Raw genomic sequence first — 21,097 nt, 5'->3', positions numbered from 1 at the left:
CTCATCAGGTGCTAAAAACACAGAATAATCATTATTATAATCATTATCATTATCATCATTGATCATGTGCCATTATCACAGAACAATCGTCGTTATTATCATTGTTATTATCATCATTGATAAGCTTCATCAGGTGCTACAAACACAATCATCAATATTTCTTCAACGTTGGTCATAAACAATGCAAACTAAAGAGTCACCAGAAATGACGATGTAAGATGTGTCCATCTTACATCTCACTCCTCCGTTCGGTTACGTTATCCGTGCGGCTGAAATAGGAAGCGGACATCACTGGTCCTGGAGCCCTGTTGCCAAGGCAACAAGACGCCGGTGTAATGGGATGTGCTCTCATCATAATGGCAATGTCCAGAGTTAACCAGGGCGACAGGGGAATATTCCCCATTTCCCGAAATTGACTGGGAAATCTTTTATAAAGATAGAATTAGCAACAGAAGAAGAAGCCTCATGCTTGGGATGCATTGGTTGTTTTAGTTAACGGTTGTTCTATTGACTACTTCTTTGATTAATGGATTCACTCGTCTATAGAATTAAATTCATGATAGCAGATTGGATTCCCATTCCAACACTTAGGACCTCTCGGTTATTACCTTCTTTATCATTGATGTGTATGTGACCTGGTGTTTGTGCATGTTTGCAAGTGCTTATAAATGTGTAGGTGTGTATATGAATGTGTGTATGAGTATATGAATGTGTGTATATGGATGTTGTGTGTGTGTGTGTGTGTGTGTGTGTGTGTGTGTGTGTGTGTGTGTGTGTGTGTGTGTGTGTGTGTGTGTGTGTGTGTGTGTGTGTGTGTGTGTGTGTGTGTGTATGTGGCTCACATGGCAGGCAAAGGATAGCCAAGGGAAAGGTCAACGGTCATCGATAAGCCTATCAAAACATGCTTGGGTCCGATCAACCTCCACTCAGGATCGCTAAGCTGTTTGTTTTGTTGTGTACATGTGCTTCAGAGGATTGGGCGTTAATGTAAGAGCGCGCACACACAGAAAAAAAGAAAACACACAACCTGATGGGAACAATAGAGAGTACTGTTCTACTGCAGCTCAGCTGATGGTTGGTACGTAAGGAGTTTCAAGCAGTTTCGAGATTCCATCACCATAACACAGAGAACCAACACACACACACACACACAAACAAACAAACCCACACAAACACACACACCTAAAACAGAGCAGACTGTCTATAAAATAATAATAAACAAATGTCAAATGTCGGCATCCCACCCCCAAAGATATTAAAAAATAGCCTTTTTCCTCAAAATGTCAAGAAAATACAAAGCTAATCACAAATATAACACTAGACCACCAGCGAGTGAGTGGCAGGAGAAAATCTTCATAGCGGGAGCGAAACCACAGTAGAAAAATGGTCCAAGTTCAGGCTTTCTAATATAGAAGGAATAATCAATGAAAAATGAAATAAGGAACGCAACTCAGACTCTCCTGGAAAGTAAATATGGACAGTCCATAAATCATAAACCCTCAATAATTAAGGTTTCTCCCGCATCTTCCCGCAAACACATCCCTTTGGGAACACGAGGGGGGGTAAGCCCCTTAACAGCGGCGTAAAAAGAATTAATGCAAAGCTGTCGCTTCTCAATATTTCTGGCAGGCGGTTCGGGCTCAGGAAAACAAACTTGTTTTGTTGTTGTGGTGATGAGCGAGTGCCCTGTACGTTGCTACGGAAACACGGGCGCAGAGACGCAGAGAAGAAGGTCCCCAACACCGACCGAACACAGGGTTTAAAATCTAAAAGCGTGCCACAAAATCTAAAAGTGTGCGTTGGGGAGAGCACATAAGCTAGCCTCAACAGACAAAACAAACGCACCTCAGTTCAAGTCTGTGTTGGGGAGCTATCCTCAACATGAGCAGGTACAAGCAAACGCACCTTAGTACATGTGTGTATTGTGGAGCTAGCTTTAACATGAGCAGGAACTAACCAACCCACATCAGGGCCCGTTCCCACTGGACCAAGCCTTGCCAGTCCAAACCAATCATTTGAATGGGGGGTCAAACTTGCGGCGTGGGGACCTAATGCGGATGCAAAAAAATGCAGGTAAAAAAAGAACTTTTTGGAGTAACGCAAACCGACGTCACGCTCCGGTGGCCATTCACGAAGCTGAACGGAAGACGCCCACGGGGGAGAAAACCTTAACTACCGTGTAACATGAGCATTGTAGCATTCTGGCTGATTACCAGGCAACTGTGGAGACGGAAGATAGACTGACAACATGAGTTCCCAACATGAACCAAACGGGGCCGTGAAGTGCCACTCCCAGATCGCTGCGGCAGTTTGCGGTAATCGCGGCCACGTCTCATGAAGTGTGAACGAGCCCTTAGCAACCAGCAGTAGCGAGAATTAGCATTTCAATTCGCGCCGGGACCAAAGTAGAAAAATATTACTCCTCTTCCAACACACCTCAAATAGCGATAATGTGACGGCATTTTCTGTCATTTCCATTTTCATCGCGAAAATTAACGGCTGCAACGCTCAATGGTCGACAATTTGAGGGGCGATAACCGCAGTTGAAACTGTGACATCATCCGTCTGCTTCTAGAAAACTCCACTCAGCGGGTCTAATAGGACAAGACAATTGTAATGCAGTTCATTGTTATTCAAATTCTAATCCTTCTGCGAGCCATATTGCGATATCACAATCACTAATGTATCAATATCCAGCCGTAGCCAGTCTCAGACAAATGAACCACTTGGGAAATTAAAGGGGGCCATCTGTCCTATATATGTATCCATATTGATATGGTACCCAGCTCAGATTGGAAAATACATTTGTGATCTTTGATAATGGCACAGCCCAAACGTCTCCACAGCGATAGCACGCCGGTTCATTCTCATTTGGTTCCTGCGGACTAAAGCAGAGAGGAGAGGAGGAGAGGAGCAGGGGAGGAGAGGAGGAGGGGAGGAGAAGAATAGAGCAGGAGAGGATAAGAGGAGGAGGGAAGGAGAGGAGGGGAGGTGGGGAGGAGGAGAGGAGGAGAGGAGGAGGGGAGAGAATACGGACGCTGCTATTCGTCTACGTCATGCTATGGATTGATGACCATGGGATGTAGAAGGAACAAACACTTCTCCAACCATCGTGAGAGGGAACACAGACGTCTCATTTATCCCGGTTGGTTTGTTTTCTACCTATCCCAAAGATGGCGTCCAACGTCATCTTGTTAACTCTTAACGTCCAGCGTTCAAGGGGACCCCCTTGAACGAGAGGACCCAAAGACTTGGCTAGGTTAGGCTAGGCTTATAACATTTCCCCAATCACTTTTAATTTCACACACTGACGTTCAAGTTCTGTTCATCTCGTCTTTTCCACTCTCGCCACAAGACACAAAACGTGAGCTTAGCCCGTTCCCCCCACAACCATCTCCGGGGCACAGCACTTCACCCTCCAAATACACCGGGACAATAGAGACCCCGAATCTCCGCCTTGCCCACCGACACACAAGCGGCGAGTCCGACCCGTTTCCACTGATCCGTTCTGATAACGGAAGCCTTTTTCACACAATAAAAGCCCCTTTTCCCTCGCCCTCCCTCACTGCTAAATCTAAATCTCCAAATCCTAACGGACAGGGGATTAAATGAGCAATAATCAGAGGGATCCGTCACCTGCGTCCGTCCGTCCGTCCGGTCGGCGGCGGCCCGGAGAGAGCAGGTGTGGCCGACGCCACGCAGACGGCGTTGCCAGATTGGGCCAGAACCCTGGTTGCAGCGCGCTGCAGCCAGTGTTGCCAAATTGGGCGGGAAATCTGGGGAATTCTGGCCCAATCTGGCAACACTGGACGCAGATTGGAGCGACACAGGCAGAATGTAGAGAGGAGTTGATTCACTTTCCCTGTTTATTTACCGAATCAGCAGAGGGGCCCCGGGGGGGGTCTGCGTCTCGGTTTACGGGAGAGAGAGAGAGATCGGAATACCATTAACAATAACACAATCACAAATAGAGAAGACATGAACAACAGATTTGTTAGGAAGGTGTACGAATTAAAAAACAGATCAGAAAGCAACAGAACACAAACACACACACACACACACACACACACACACGCAGTTGGATTAATCAACCTTTGGCCACTGCACAATGTGATGAAGAGCTACAGAGTTAGATATTCGTCACAATGATGTATATACGTACGCACTGTATGTGTGTGTGTGTGTGTGTGTGTGTGTGTGTGTGTGTGTGTGTGTGTGTGTGTGTGTGTGTGTGTGTGTGTGTGTGTGCCAAGGGAGATAGAGAAATAGGCCAACATGAATATAAAATCACCCCTGCCAGGCAATGATGTGGGCTACAGGAAAAGAGGGAGAGGAGTGTGTGTGCGTGTGCGTGTGCGCGCGTGTGTGTGTGTGTGCGTGCGCACGTGCGTGTGTGCGTGTGTGTCACAGGAGCAATGCTGCATGTGCAAAACTAGATTTGCTTGAACAAAAAAAACTGAAATGTCCCTGGGATGATACTGATGTAATGGACACACACAGATACAAACACATACCTGCACTAACACAGACACACACACACACAGCACAAAGCAGCTTTTTATAATGTGTTGATTAAAATATTGGAGGGGTGCTAGACTGAGAAATGTACTCACACACACGCTTCCAAATAGTGAAGTGCTTGTTCCATTCTGGTCTTTTTCATTTCATCCACTGATACACAACAAGTGCGCCAGCCTACTCCTGATGCACAAACACTGACTTCAGCGTGCTCCTAAAGCCTCAATTACGCCTCACTTCACAGGTCAGAACACGCATTAAATAAAGAAAAATACAAGAAGTACAGCCGTTCACAAAGGCGTTGCTAATTCACTCCTTCTTAAAGCCTCGGAAAACATACGTGAGGGAGGTCTTCGGGTTACGGTGGAAAGTGAACATCCAATTATTAGTCAGACTTCAATAACTACTCAATATTGCAGCATGCACACGCACACACACACACAAAGAATAACCGTCCATATAAAAACATACAACTCTATCAATGAGACGAGCAAGAGGCAGAGTAGACAGCCAATGGGAATAGTGAACCGCGGCCTTCTGTACCTTATATCTATGTCTGCTCATGGTCATCAGAGCCCACAGAATACACTGTGCTCTATCCTTAGAGAGGGTTGTTGTCTGCTGCATCATGGGTACCTGAGTGACGGACGAACACTAGGCGAGATGGGTATGGATACGCGACGGCGGCAACCGGGGAAAGTATTAGGCAAGGAAGCTTTGATCTTCTGTTTTCTCCTTTGAAACCAAAATCGACTTCAACCAGAAAACTCTTAAACGTGATTAACAAATGTGTTGTTTATACGGCACCTTTAATCATTTAAAGTGGCTCACATCAAAAGATTAAAAGAGTGAAAACGAAAAGAATGGGATCGCACGCATCAACCAAAAAAAGGATAGATTCAAAGGGTACAAACGGTATTACTACGTACAAGCAATGTTCCATACATTGCAAAAACAAAATGATAAAGGGAGAATTTAAGGAAAACAAGATGGTATAAGATAGGCTACTGCCTCTGCAAGACATCCAGAAGCCCTCTCTCTTCAGTGGTGAGACTAGGCCTTGGTTAAAGACAGCCCAGGCAGACGATCTGAGGCCGCTCCTGGGAATAGCAGCCAGGAACGCCTGAATGCAAGTTCTTTATACTTTCCTTTTTCTGGTGGAAGCATGACTTTGATTATTGTGCGCCCCATCTTCACGTCGCCCGAGGAGCTAGAGCAGGAGCCCAATTTGGGACATCACACATTCTTGGATGTGAAACTGTGGTCTGTACAGTAGGCACATGTTCATTACTTTGCGGGTTCACCTCGAGGAGACAAGGAGTGGTGCTGTAGGTGCTGGCGTTTCCACGAGCGCTATCACACATCGGTGTGTCAACGTGACCGTCTTTACCGGGCGGTAATGAGGCCACTGAGCTCAGTCGTTTTCCGGCGACATATTGAATATCTCAGAAGATTAAACCTATTTACCTCCTAACGCACTCATCATCTAAATATTCATTGGGGTTCAGCGACGCGCGAAGGGGAATGGACGATAACAAAAGGGTCTCCGAGGGAAAACCGCCGGCGTCACGGTGAGATACGGTCGAGGGAGATGATCAGGGATGCGTTAAACTAAACCAGGGTAGAGGCCAACCCGCGCGGTAGCACTGATTAGCCTCCTCGTCACCGCCATCACGAATCACCCAGCCTGGACCTCCTTAGCCTCAAAGCCTCCTCAGCCTCAAAGCCTCAAAGCCTCCTCAGCCTCCGCCAAAGCATGTCATTACCGCTGCCGCCAGCGTGAGGTGGTTCGAGTCCCGTTGCTACCCTCCAGTGCTAAGGATGGACGCGACGCACTGCACTCACGGTATTGTTAAAAAAAAAAGCCCTCTCGGATAACGGCTTCCACCAAATGGAGTGTGGTGTGTTATGTGGATGAGCGGGAGGTGAAGACGTAGAGAGGAAGAGGTACGCTCAGAGGAGGGACGCGACAGGAGAGGTTTGAGGGAAGGCAGAGGAACACGGCTGTATCGGAGGAATACAATGGAGGAGAGAAGAGAGTGTTCTCATTCGCACTCTAGGGCTCGCTTGATTCTTCTCGAGTACAATACAAAAGGGTGCTGTGAGCTCTCATGTACCATGAGGGGTTTATACCTGGCCAGAATCAGGCTGCCGGCGAAATAAAACCAGGCGGGAAAGGTTTCCTTTACATCGTGTTAAAGAACACCCCCAGGGCGCTTCGCAGAACGTGCCCGCCACGCACGCCTGTTCAATTCCCGGGAACGTCTTTTTGAATTTGTATGATAATTCTATAAGGCGAGATTAGTTTAGCCAGAAGGGCTGACGACTCTGAGGTATTCCCGAAGAGAGGCTTGATTTTAGAGAGACCCGACGAAGGGGACTCCAGAGACACCTTGACATCTGGGTTTTCCTTTCATCCACAGCTAATTTGCAGATAACAGAAGACGGTTTAACAGTCAACCCAAGCCTTTTAGCTCCCAGCCACCCAAGGCCCACTCCAGGAACACCCTTAGGCTTTTTTTAGAAAAGAGATTTGAGTGACAAATATTGACTTTTTGTCCACACACACACACACACACACACACACACACACACACACACACACACACACACACACACACACACACACACACACACACACACACACACACACACACACACACACACACACAAAACAGCAGCATGGTAGTTTTTCCGAAGGATACGAGATGATTGAAATTCAGAGACGGCGGTTCATTTCCTTATTAAGCGAGTGCCTCGTAGATAATATATCAATATGTCATTGATATGTGTGGGCTTTGGCGGTACCTATCGGGAGACTGTTCATGGTGTATGTGTTTGGACACGAATATCGTCTTTTCCTGGAGCTTTCTATTGGAATCTGCCCCTTCTTTTAATGTCTTAATCACACTGCTATTGCTAAGTGAATCAAACAAAGAACACAGCTGTTCTGGTGCCACTGGTAGAGACCACACGTTTAGAAATGAAAAGCGCCTGCTAGGTAAACACTCAAACTATTAATCAACATTAATTATTCATTAATTCTCCAGACGTCGCCTCCTCAACACAACAATTCAATTAGCATGATTATTCATCAATGATTCCGAATCAATAACGGGTCATTCATCAATAGACAGATGTCGAGATGGAGGGTGATGAGATGGGAAGGGGGGGGGGGGCGAGCGTTCCGGCCTCCACATGTGATTGGTTTACAGCTGTCACATGCAATAAGCCTCCACACAATAATGGACTGTCTGCCAGCTTGTCGGCTGAAGCCCTACTGTCATTTTCCATTTCCGCGGGCCACATACTGTATACCTCAAAACACAGGCCTCAGTCAGAACACAGGGGAGGGCTTTTATTTTGTAAACCTTGATCCTCTGACTCTCGTCCCCGGTGGCCCTTCACGTACTCCGCAGTGTCCCGGTGGACCCCCTGGGGAGATCCTCACCCGGGGCTCAGGGCTTCCAGGAAGGCAGAGACAGAGCAACGTGCCCAGCATGTCGAGGCTCCATGGGAGGCTGGGACAGAGGGTGGGGGGGGGGGTTGGGGGAGGCAGTAACCTCATTGGAGCCTGAGGAAACCTATTGGCTCTTTTCGTGGCCCGGTACCATTAGTGAGAGAGGAGCACTATGCTGCTGGGCAAGTGTGTGCGTGTGCGTGTGCGTGTGCGTCCACCAGTCTCTCACTCTCTCACACACAAACACTCACAGCAGGCCATTTTCTCCTCCTAGCATGACGACACTATTCCCTCCATCCCGTCTCCATCTCTCCACCTGTCTGCTGGAGCCTTACCAAGGTCTCGCTCTTTCTCCCCCTGTATGGCGCTCTACCTCTCCGCCTTTCTCATGGTATCCTGCCGGGTGATAGATAATCAAATCACCAGTAACCTTGTGGTGAGAAAATCTTCTTCCCGACCACATTAGGCAAAGTGTGTGTGAGTGTGATGGGGTATGTAGTAAGAGTTCTAGGTCAGCCCCGTGTAATGAATTTTAGAACTGTTGCTTTTTGTGGTTGGCCACCATTATACGGAGATCTCTCTCTCCCTCTCTCCTTTAATGCAGCAAATTCATAGCATAAATCAGAGACCCAGGACAACCATCCATTCGTCCAGTTTTATTCTCCCTCTGCAACGAGCTGAAGAGTGCCCTGGAGCGAGCCGCGTACAAGCAGGCCATATCATTACTATTTTACACGCAACAACAATCAAACAAGTCCGGGGAGGTGTCAATCTCAGATTGAATGAGGACATGATCTCCGAACCGCTCAAGCTCTTTCTTTGTCAGGTCCATTGTCCCCAAACAACAGGGCTTGTTTGTTCCTCACTATCCTGATGTTCAACGATCCAAACGAGGGAGATCTCAATTAGTCCCTGGAATCCAGCCAATGCAAACTGACTTGCATGTATTAATAGTCACGGCTGCCTTCATGTATTATTGATACGTTTAATTTTGGAATTGCTTTTTCAGCCCCTTGCAGAGCACATCCAATGTAAGAAAAAAAGACAACACTTAACTGTTTTGCTCTCATTTTAAAGTCTATTGATAAATCAATTGCATGAGTCATTATTAATGAATAATAGCATAATACAGTATTATAATAAACATGCACTACAGCTCTTACCCAACTGATAATTTGGAGATCTGTAAGAGAACAAGAATTTCTTTTTTTTCATACAATGCTATTTTAGTTTTTTGAATCACATAAGGAACTGTATTATAGTGTAAAGTTAAAACATGTCAAACATGTTGCATTACAGTTTTAAAGGCTGTCATCACCTCAAGTGTGAGTCGGTCTGTCTGTGTGTTTGTGCATGTATATATGCGTGTGTAATTGTATATGTGAACATGTATGCGTCTGTGTGCATGCGTACACGTGTTGTGTGCGTGTGTCTGTGTTTGCCTGTGTAAATGTGTGTGCGAATACGTGTGCGTATGTGCGTGTGTGTGTGTGTGTGTGTGTGTGTCCATATGTTTCGCTGGCTTCGCGCGGCGGACTTGGGTTGCAGGGACTTCAGCGATGGTGAAGTGCAGCGAGGGAGACAGCAACTCAGCAGCACCCACCCACAAGGGTGGCCTTACGCCCACCCCCGACCACTACCACTGTCAACAGCTTGGCTTTCTTCTTGCCAACCGGGGTTGTCCCCGATGGCATCAGATCACAGCGTGCAGGCGGTGGGGCAGGCCCTACAACACGTCAAGCCGAATAAAACGACAAAGAACATCACATTTATTCCTGAAACCCGAACGCATGTCGTGACTATTTTTGTCTTCGACCCAAAAGAAAAAAAACTGGTTCCTCTTCTTTTTTTTTTTCGGAGCGTTGCAGAGAGACTGGTAGTTTCTCCCGAGCAGCCCGGATAGAAATCACAACTGTCCAAACTCTGCGTTTGTTTATCTTGCTTTCCATTGAGTACGACCGAGCTTAGAGAGCTAATAAGATGGAGCCATCCTTCAAGCTCATGCGCAGCCGATGCTCTATGTGTATGTTTGAACAGAGACGTCTATAAATAAGCAGCCCTGGCGAGTTGTGACTCAGACCCAGATTAGATCAAGCAGAGCCACAAGACAGACAAAGAGAAAAAAGAGGCCTTTAAGACAAAGACACACCGACACACATTGTTTTGGAAAAAGGCATATTGGTGTTATCGTGAGGTTTATAGTAAGGGACAGAGGCTGACAGAAAGAGGCTAACAGAGAGACAGATTCAAGGCAGATATAGAAAGAGTGTGTGTGTGTGTGTGTGTGTGTGTGTGTGTGTGTGTGTGTGTGTGTGTGTGTGTGTGTGTGTGTGTGTGTGTGTGTGTGTGTGTGTGTGTGTGTGTGCGCGCGCGATGAAGACGGATGAAGGTGGGAGACAGAGACAAAAAGAGAGAACCGCAGGAGTGAAGAACTTCAGGAGAGGTAAACCACAGGAGGTGGTCTCGGGACTGGCGTCAACTGGCAGAATCAAAGAGCCTCGTTGCCACGACAACTGGGATGCCTCCTTAACAAGGTAAGAGCTGAGCAACCACTTATCCCTACCTCCCCTCTCCCCTCACACCACCACCACCATCATCATCATCATCATCATCATCATCATCACAATGATCACCGCACGCCAGTGTGCACAATTCAACTCCAATTGCAGAGATCAGCGTTTCGAGCGCACACACTTTGCAATGTGCGGTGCGTGTGCGTCAACACAACGCGGCCTCCAAAGACTTCATTAAAACCAGTGGCTGGAAAGTTCCTGGGTTTGATGGTGTTGTTATTCCACCCATGTTGCATCCACTTAACTCATTGTTGCCGCGTCATTGCTGCGGAGAGATCATTCCGGAACAACACTTGCAACACGCACAAACGTCCTGTAAGACATCCCTTGTCAAACACAAAAACACACAAACGACACCATTTTCTAATTTGCCTTTGAAACAATAAATAACATAACGTTGTGTCAAATTAATCTCCTTCTAATTACAACAGACGGGTCGTTACTCACAAATTGAGGGACTGGGAACAGGGCCTAAAGTGGCTTTGGAACACCCCCCCCCCCCCCCCCCCCCCCACTGACCCACAGTCCAGCCGCCTGAACCGTCGGCCTGGACCCCTTATCTGATCCCACTGACAAGCCATCTGTTCCCCCCCCTCCGCAGCGGGACCCGATCAATACACACACACACACAGAAGGGGAGCGAGAGACACACACACAGAAGGGGAGCGAGAGACACACACACAGAAGGGGAGCGAGAGACAGAGAGACAGAGTGACAGAGAGAGAGACACAGAGACACAGAGAGAGAGAGAGAGAGAGACAGAGAGAGAGACACAGAGAGAGACACAGAGACACAGAGAGAGAGAGACAGAGAGAGAGACACAGAGAGAGACACAGAGACACAGAGAGAGAGAGACAGAGAGAGAGACACAGAGACACAGAGAGAGAGAGACAGAGAGAGAGACACAGAGAGAGAAAGACAGAGACAGCCAGACAGGCAGGCAGGCAGGCAGACAGACAGACAGACAGACAGACAGACAGACAGACAGACAGACAGACAGACAGACAGACAGGCAGGCAGGCAGGCAGGCAGACAGACAGACAGACAGAGACATAGAGAGATACAGAGATCCCCTACAGTCAACTAGCATAATGGATGAGGGGTTTTGGATCCACAGTGGGTTCATTGTAGCAGGAACCTGACCACTGAGATCCTCCACCACCACCAACACCACCACTCCGTCTCTGGCCTTTTAATTAAGGAGCAGGGCAATAGAATTCCCCTAACAAGCTTTGCTATTGGCAGCCTCTGCACTAGGACGGATTGTTCAATTGGTGATTTAGCAACTAGAGGTAGAGATCTAATGCTCTATAGTATTCACACGTACGCACGCACACACGTACACACATACACACTCATACTGGGACACACACACACACACACACATACTGGGACACACACACACACACACACATACTGGGATACACACACACACACACAGGGCCTGATGGACGAGAGTAATTTGTAAGCGGGGGGCTGGGAGATCTGGTCAGATCCGGTATGGTGCTGCTTCAGCCTGGGATTCACAGCCAAAAACGCCCACCTAAACAAACATGTGTTCAATAAAAGGCGGCGAGGAGGGGAAGGTGAAACTGGGGGGGGGGGGCTGGTGGGCGGACATGATCGTCTTCATTCGGGGGGTCAAAACGTATAACCCCTACACTGCACGCACCCACCATGGAGGTTGGGACCACTGTCTCTCCCCCTGCATCAGCAGGTGATCTCTCCGTCCATTGTCACTGCAGCATCCTCCATCTCCTGCCGCCCCCCCACACACACACACACACACACACCTCCCCTTTCTCTTGTTCTCACTCTCTCTCCTCCCCCACCCTCTCTCTCTCTCTCTCTCCCTCAACCCCCTTCTCTCTCCTCCACCACCTGCTTCTAATGCATAGTGACTCCGTGCAAGGTTGCACTAAGGCGGCCTGCTCTCTCTCCCACACTCAGCAGCGTGTGTGTGTGTGTGTGTGTGTGTGTGTGTGTGTGTGTGTGTGTGTGTGTGTGTGTGTGTGTGTGTGTGCCAGACACCAAGGACGCAATGAGCCAGCAAAGTCGCCCCCCCCCCCCCCCACCCGTTTTCCATGTCTCACCGATAATCGATTGGCGACATAAGTCGACCTGAGCTCCCTGCTGCTCCGATAGCTAGCCGGGAGAGAATCGCTTTACCCCCGCTATACCTCGGCTCTGCTCAACGCATCTCAACTAAATAGGCCACATGCCCAATGAGTATCGCGTTGCTTTCTAGTTTGTTTAGGGGGGGGGGGGGTTCAAAACAGCGTCCACCTCGGCTACCGATTTATAAAAAAACAACAGATCTATTCAATTACGAAATAGATAAAGACAAGACATGAAATTATTCACGTGTCAGCTGTGTAACGTCATGCAGCAGACGGCGTGGTTTGCCGTCCCTGTGTTGGTGTATGAGCGATGGGAACAGTCTGCAGCCCTACAGCCTTCCTTTCGTCTTAACGCAGTGGCCCACCAGACCTAACATATGCCCTAGTGCGTATTTTGGTCAACTCTTTCATAACTGCGGACACAACTGACGCAAAAATAACCCCGGCTGGATGAACACTAAACAGCCCGTGTTATGTACCGGTGTGTATAGACTACGGATCCAGATGATGGGGGGGGCTATCCGATGCATGCACTGCAGTGTCTGATAAGCAGGTCGGCCCTGTCTCTTTAATACATACACATACACCAAAAAGGTCTCAACTTGCGCTCAGCGGGACAGCCTAAATGCACTATTTTGGTGCAATCGCCTGGGCCTCCATCCAACCATGGCAGTAGGCGGCCTGCATCACGCTGATCTCCCCCTCCTTCCTCAGCAGGCCTGCGCCGTGTGTCGCGGCGAGTAGCATCGTGCTACTCCGCCTTTGTTCCATAGGTTGGTTCCTTTTTTGGGCTCTCCAATGCCAAATTTTCCCCCGGTGCGGACAGAATTCGGCGTTGGAACCCCCAAAAAACCGAACCGCTTGACGGCACGACGGAGCGCGGGGGGCGGTGCGGTGCGTAGCGTGGTGGTGTTGGCGGTGGGGAGGGGGAGAGTCAACGCGTCGGCTTATAAACCCTGACGTGCGCCACCACCACCACCACCACGCGCACCAGCACCTGCCTGAACGAGGTCAGGACGGACGGCTCGCGCTCGGTCGGGCTGGACGTTAAAAAGCTAAAGAAACGCAAGCGGGACTGAGTTCAGAGAGACACCGCCGGCGAGTTCTCTGCAGATTACAGGGGGTGGTGGGAGTTGGTGGTGGTGGAGGGGCTGCCCTGGACAACAAACGGGGTCGTTTAGTCAACAATGGCTGGTGGTGGCTACCCTGCCCCTTCCGCGGAAGGAAGGGGTCACATGCTTTGGTTTAGCTGCACATACACACACACACGCAAAGAAAAGAAGGTTATCCCCTCTATCACGAACAAGTGACGATCGTTATCGTCCCCGATGATAATAAAGCAAAAAAAAAGCAAAGCTGGCTCCGTGTTCTGAACAAACACATGACATCATCATCCTCCCGAAAGCCACAGTGAGGCATCGTAAATAAAACATAGCCGCGTAGGGCGCAGTGATTCTGCCGGGGTGACACGATGAACGCTATTGTGTAATTCTACCGAGGGGTGATCGGCTCTGGACTCACCAAGTTCAGCACCGTCTCCACGATGTCTCTGTTGCTAACCTCCCCGACTTGGATCAGGCCCACCAACACGGCGAATTTCATTTGGATATTCCTTATCGGGACGGCGGGGTTCATCCCCCCGGCCGGGAGCACCATATTGCCGGCGGAAGACACCATCCTCTCCCCTACGGTCGTGGAGCCGGTGCTGGTGACGACCTGCTGCACCGGACCCGAGGGATGGTGCTCTCTAGCCTTGTCCGTCAGCGACGCCGAGCCTGGTGGTGGTGCTGCTGAAACCGGCTTCTCACTCGACATCTCCTCTTGGAAACGGGAGGAGAGGAGCGGTCGCCGCGGTCCCTCACACCTGCTCTACGGCCAAAACGTCTGGTGATGGTGCACAAAAAACCATCAACGGTGCGTGGGGAGAAAGAGACTAGCGGGGGAAAAAAAAACAAAGCAAAACGGTATTTAAAATCCCCCCCCGAATTCTCCCTATCCTCCGGAAGGTGTATAAGAATTCATAGGGACGGTGAAATAGACTGAACCTCGACGCTGGCACAACGATAGCCTGGGCTTTTCTACGCCTCTTGCTATCTTTCGCTCTGCCTCTCTGGCAGGTTGCGGTCAGTGCAGTCGCGGTGGGCACGTCACGTGGACGCCCCCTGTCTGCGGTGTTGTGTGGTGGCCACGCCTGCGCACTGGAGCCGAAGCCGTGTGAGACAGAGCGAGGCCAGCCATTGGTTAATGGTAATTGTCATAGTCATTCTAAGGATTGTCACGGTGAGCCCCATCAGCTATAAACCGGACCGAATATGCACATAACCGATGGTTTTGAGTTGCTGAGAAAAAAGAAAGACACAAAAGCACATCAAATGTAGCCTATGCATTGTAGGTGCTGTGATCAATTGATAGATAGATTGATACGTTGATAGGCGTTGATCGATTTAAAACAACCTATGGAGTGGAAAGGGGTTCTGCTGTTGAGAAATGTCTTTTTTTTTACTCAAACTAGGTCATGTTTGTTTGAAACCCTCTCTTATGTAACCACATCTTTCTCCCACTATATAGTCCTTAGTGTTGGGTAACCCTACCATACAATGTGGATCTATAGTGAACGACATATTGTTCAAACATGTTTAAAGAATAATTCAGTTGAATTGTTTAATTAATGGAAGAAAATACCGCAGCGTTATCATAAAAGCCTGGCAATGCAGCAAACGAGAAGACTCTGCTGAAGGAAAAGTACGTTTTATTAAGGTCCCCCTTATTTAAATACGCCCTGAATTTAAATACAATCACACAGCAGTAGAAAAAAGGGCATATTCAAATTCACCCATATAACCCGAACCTTGATGTAGTCAGGATAACCCCCTACACACACAGAGACACACACACACACACACACACACACACACACACACACACACACACACACACACACACACACACACACATGCATAAACACACACAAGTGCACACACACAAACACACAGATAGACACACACAAACACACACACACGCATAAACACACACACAAACACACACAAATACACACACACAAACACACACACACACACACACACACACAAACAAACACCTCTAATTCAATTTCTTTAGACAAAGAAGGCACACATTGTCCTCTATGTCTCCCCTATACACCTCATGCAGGTGCATGTGTGTGAGTGTGGACGTGTTTTCATGTGCATGCATGTGTGTGTGTGTGTCTGTGTGCATGCATGTGTGTGTGTATGTGTTCCTAAGTACATACGTGTGTGCAGGCTTATCCAAAACCTTCAGTTTCAGTTTCGTTCATAGAAATTAGCGTGAAAGAAAACCCCACTACATTACAGAATACCCAGAATGCTAAGCTTGTGTCCCGTTCCTCTGTCTGTAGTCAGTAATGCATAATGCATTCATGTATTTTGTATATTAAGAGACCGACTGTACAACAACTCTCAGGTCCTACGGCTAGCGTGCACACGCACACACACACACACACACACACACACACACACACACACACACACACACACACACACACACAAGGGGCAGATGAAGAGAGCATTGTTAGTGGTTCATTTCAGCGGACTGTGGCAGAGCACCTGAGAGTGCATGAGCCGCTTCACCCTGTCTCCTAACAGACCACATCTGGCGCTCAAGATTTCCATTAGCCGGAGTAGAACATTACACATTTCAGTGTGTGTGTGTGTGTGTGTGAGGGGGGTGATCTCAGATTGAAGATGCGTTCTCTGTTTGTGATTCTGGGGACAGCAGCAGGGGGGATGTTGGCCTTTGTCGTTACAGTCCCAGGGTAACATGCACAGCCCTGAGTGCGTACATTTATCCCCGTCACAGTGTGTGTGTGTGTATGTGCGTGCGTGTCTCGATCGGGGTGGGGGGTGGGGGGGGGGGGGGGGGGGGGGGGGGGGTTGGTCAGCGATCCCTGCACCTCCACTCTGCTGTAAGAGCTGCATCCTGCGTCTGATTGGCTGCTGCGTTCCGTCTCTCCTGGAGAGACACGTCGCTTCCCCCCCCCCCCCCTTTATGTGGCAGTCAGGCACACTTTGGTCCATGCACGTTTTTAAATGCACAAAAGGCAGCTTCTCTCATGCACAGACACAAGGGCCTTTGTTTGTAGACAATGGTGTGCTTCCACAGCTTTGTCACGACTTCACAAAAGACTTCTCTGGCAGAGTTGAGGGGTCTTAACCGGGATCTGATTTGTGATTGGGCAAAAGCAGCAACGTTGTCCTGTTTTTTGCTCTTTTGCTCTCTCTCTCTCTCCCCATGTCTCTCTCTCTCTCTCTCTCTCTCTCTCTCTCTCTGCACTGATGGCTGCCCACACATTTCCCTCTCTGCAAGAGAGGGCCTGGATTGGATTGTTTGATCTGTGTGTGTGTCATCATCAAAAAGGCACTCCATTACAGAAACGATTGCATGCGGTGTGATAATCAGGGGTGTAGTGAGTGATCTTGGTCAGTAAACCCACAATAACCCTGATTTAAAAGGTATCCCGTTGTGGCACCAGGACAGGCTTAAATCTACCTGGCCAAGGTGTTTCCAATCTCCTAACGAGCTCACATTGGCTCTGTAAACCCTGGCCATCTAATGGCCAGATGTTGACCCCCAGTGCGACAGGGGAAGTGTGAACGTGTGAAAGAGTGTTAGAATTGTGTCTCATCCCTGCATTGAGCTAGCTCATCTCATGTTTCAAGGGGAGACGCCAAGCAAAAGTGAAATCGATCAAATAAAATAACTCCCACCACCGAGAGAAGTGGATTCTGCTGGCTCAGGGAAGGGCTGCCACAAGCACTTCATCTGATCGTGTGAGTGTAGAACTGTTTCACCTCTTAAACGATATTATTGGATGCTGTGGAAGGCCGCTGATGTCATCATCACTGCTGCAGTCTGTTTGGCCTGACCCGGTGAAGAGGAAGAAGAAGAATACCAGCTAACAGCCAGAACCTCCCATGGGCTTCCATGTCTTCTGCTTCAGCTTTGAGAGACAAATGACAAGGGAGCTTCTGATTGGTTCATTAAATTCATAATAACCAAAACAAAACATCTGATTGGCTGATGCGAAAGGGCCCGATTCCAACCAGAGTCAAATAGACGTCAGTTACTTCTGTCGGTGTGAGTGAGTGAGTGAGTGTGAGAGTGAGAGTGAGAGTGAGATACAGATTGAGAAAGAGAGAGAGAGAGAGAACAAACAAAAAAAGGAAAAAATAGGGTCTGTGTCATTAATCAGCAGAAAGTTCCCATTTATTAATACTTAATATGCTTGAAAAAATAGTCCCTCCAAAGTCACACAGTGCACAAGATCCGCCGCACGCACGCGCACATGCGCAGAACCACATGCACTCAGACACACAGGCACACTCGCAGGGCAAACCCTGTGTCTCATCAATAATTCATGAATTGAATCATTTATTCATTAACGACCTTATCGTGGCTGTCCTCGAGAACCCACTGGATTAGCCCGTCCCACAGACTCACCCGGCCTGTTCCATCCATCTGTGTGTCCTCTCCTGTCTGTCTGAATATCTGTCTGTCTGGTTGTCAATCCGTGTGTCCTTCTGTTCCTCTAGTGCTTTGTCCCTGTCTGTCTATCTATATATTTTGTGTCTGCTTGCGGGACTTTATCTGTGACTCTCTGTCTGTGTTTGTAGATGTCTATCTGAACCATGCTGTCCTCTCTGTCTGCCTGGGAGCGCCTGCAGTGGTGCCCTCTGAACCAAGGGCGTAGGAACCGGGGGGGACGGAGGGGACGTGTCCCCTCCAATATTGGAGACAGGCGCATTTGTCCCACCTAAAAATTATACCGGGGGGAGAACGATATTTTATTTTATTTTGAAAGCGCAACACAGCGTCTTGTCACCGCTTCTTATTCTAAAAAACTGGATGATTGAGCGTGCAATTAAAGAATTGATTTGATATTTATCAGTTCATTACTGCCATTCAAAATGTGTTTTCCTTTACATTTACAAATGTATCTTTTTAGTAGAATAAAATATATTTGTGAATTTTTTCAGTGTAGTTCATTTATGACATATTTCTGTTCAAACCATTAACGGATCTGTCAGGTTTCAAATATGTGTCCCCCCCAATGTTAAACTCATTCCTACGGCCCTGCTCTGAACTGCTCCTGTGGTATGTGTGGTTCTGATGAATCTACTGCATCAGGAGCAAATAGAGATTAGTCACCGCTGATGTCTACTGTTGGAATATCAAGGTTCGATATCCTGAGACACCATATTCATGGTTAATGTCATTTCCCCACCAACCTAATTGGAAGGGTATTGATTTATGTGGGTCAGCGAATCAAGGACCTCACCTTTTCTTATTTTCCTCTAACGGAGCACTGGTGTTTTCGACCTCGGCCAGCAGGGGGCACACCCCTACATGCGGTGGTTACTCAAGACAAAGACACCATGAAAACTAATCACACACACACACACACACACACACACACACACACACACACACACACACACACACACACACACACACACACACACACACACACACGTGTGATGTATCTATCTGCAGGTACGAGCCAACATTCATTTGATAGGACGGCTGGAAACGCCCCTGTAATTTTGAGGTCACCTTCAATTTAATTGACCTGACTCTTCAGCATGGAGGCCCTGAGCAACGATGCACTGGGGAATTTAAATTAACCAGCCAGCCTTTCGGGCCAATGATTGTGCACAAAATACACATCACATAGCCTAATGAGTTATGCAACCCTCACCTCTTATTATTAAGATATAAATATTAAATAAATGTCAATGTAGATCTACAAGTGTAAAAAATCCGAATCCCGGCCTCTTCCGCAGACTACATGTATCTTGTATATCTCCTTCAGGCCGCTTCTACAAAGTTAGGAAGGCACATTTAATTTGATTTTGATCTCCTTACTTTTTGGGACACCGAGACTTGGCAGGTCGCCTACATCACAGGAAGGACAGCGAGATAGAACGGCGTTAGTTGTGTGTTTAAAAATACCCAACCTCTTCCCCACACAAACTTGTTGACCCAATCATGCCCTTGTCTTTGGAATTAGCGGTACAACAGCGCCTCCCTGTGGATATGTATGCACATAACAGCCCTGTAAGGAAGAACATTGTGGTCGATTGAAAATATATTTTGTCCTGCTAAGAGAAGTAGCCTAAAATGATTGTTTTGCAGTAGAATAGGGGCATTGTAGGTCAGTGTATGTATATGGCAACAGACAGAAAAACACATGGAATAATCCCAAAGAAATGTTGTAATATCAGGCTTATTTTCGGGATTTTCATGATACCGAGGATCGATTTGGTTTTTCATACGTTTTATTTGGTGCTTTATAAACAACAGGATTTGTCACAGTCACTTTGATTGGAAATACCGAGACATTCTGGCACATCCTTGTTCATTAGAAAGCTATATATCTTTTCCAGATACCCCCACAGTACGGGGCTGACGTCAAATCTCTCTCACTGCAATATGCTAACGCACATAATATACGCACACATTCTCTCTCTCTCTCTCACACACACACACACACACACACACACACACACACACACACACACACACACACACACACACACACACACACACACACACACACACACACACACACACACACACACACACACAACCATTGTGCATATTCTGCACTGTTCCCAAGTAAAACAATATTCACACATGGCACAGTAGAGATAGTATATTACATCCTACACTGTAGCAATAACTTTCCTGTTATTAAAAATAAACACGCACAAAAAAAATCAAAGCATCGTCATGGCAGCACACGCTTCAGTATAAGTTCACATTTCAGCCTATTAATATTACATCATACAAATACACACACACACACACACACACACACACACAGACACACACACACGCACAGATAGTTTGCTATACGTTCATATGTCAAACATATCAATATGATAAGCAGGTCCTGAAAGGCTATGCTATATTAATCTGCTGGCACAGAAAGCGTCACATATTTACAGTGCAGGATATGCACCCACACACACACACACACACACACACACACACACACACACACACACACACACACACACACACACACACACACACACACACACACACACACACACACACACAGTTTGAGTCATGCTTCCTAGAAGCTGTGAAATGATCAAATGTCGTAGACATTGTATTACATGGTTGCCCAGAGGAGAGCTTTGAGGAGGAGCTTAAATGCAGACGTGGAGCACTTCAAACCAAAACGGGTGACCTGTGGGGTTAGGGTTAGGTTTCCATGGGGACAGGACTCTGAATAGGATGCTGGTTTTGAACCACACTGTGCTGGTCATGTCGTTTCCTGTGTAGGAGGGACTGTAGACACCACATGACGCGTTATTGATCGCGGGAGGCTTGATGGAGTGCCTTGATTGATTGGTGGAAGG

The 21,097-nt window shown here is 47.8% G+C and overlaps 1 protein-coding gene across 1 annotated transcript in view; it reads right to left on the bottom strand.

The window, feature by feature from the left end:
- nbeaa (neurobeachin a) overlaps positions 1–14,486 on the bottom strand; it is a gene marked incomplete at both ends in the record, with an annotated part of 120,807 nt that extends 106,321 nt beyond the window's left edge. The window contains 1 exon segment of the mRNA XM_079737547.1: positions 14,193–14,486. Coding sequence (XP_079593673.1) covers positions 14,193–14,486 — 294 coding nt within the window.
- Positions 14,487–21,097: the final 6,611 nt, after the last annotated feature.

This window comes from Pollachius pollachius (genome assembly GCF_949987615.1).
Source record: "Pollachius pollachius genome assembly, chromosome: 6".
NCBI lineage: Eukaryota > Metazoa > Chordata > Actinopteri > Gadiformes > Gadidae > Pollachius > Pollachius pollachius.
This window is presented reverse-complemented; position numbering and strand designations above follow the sequence as displayed.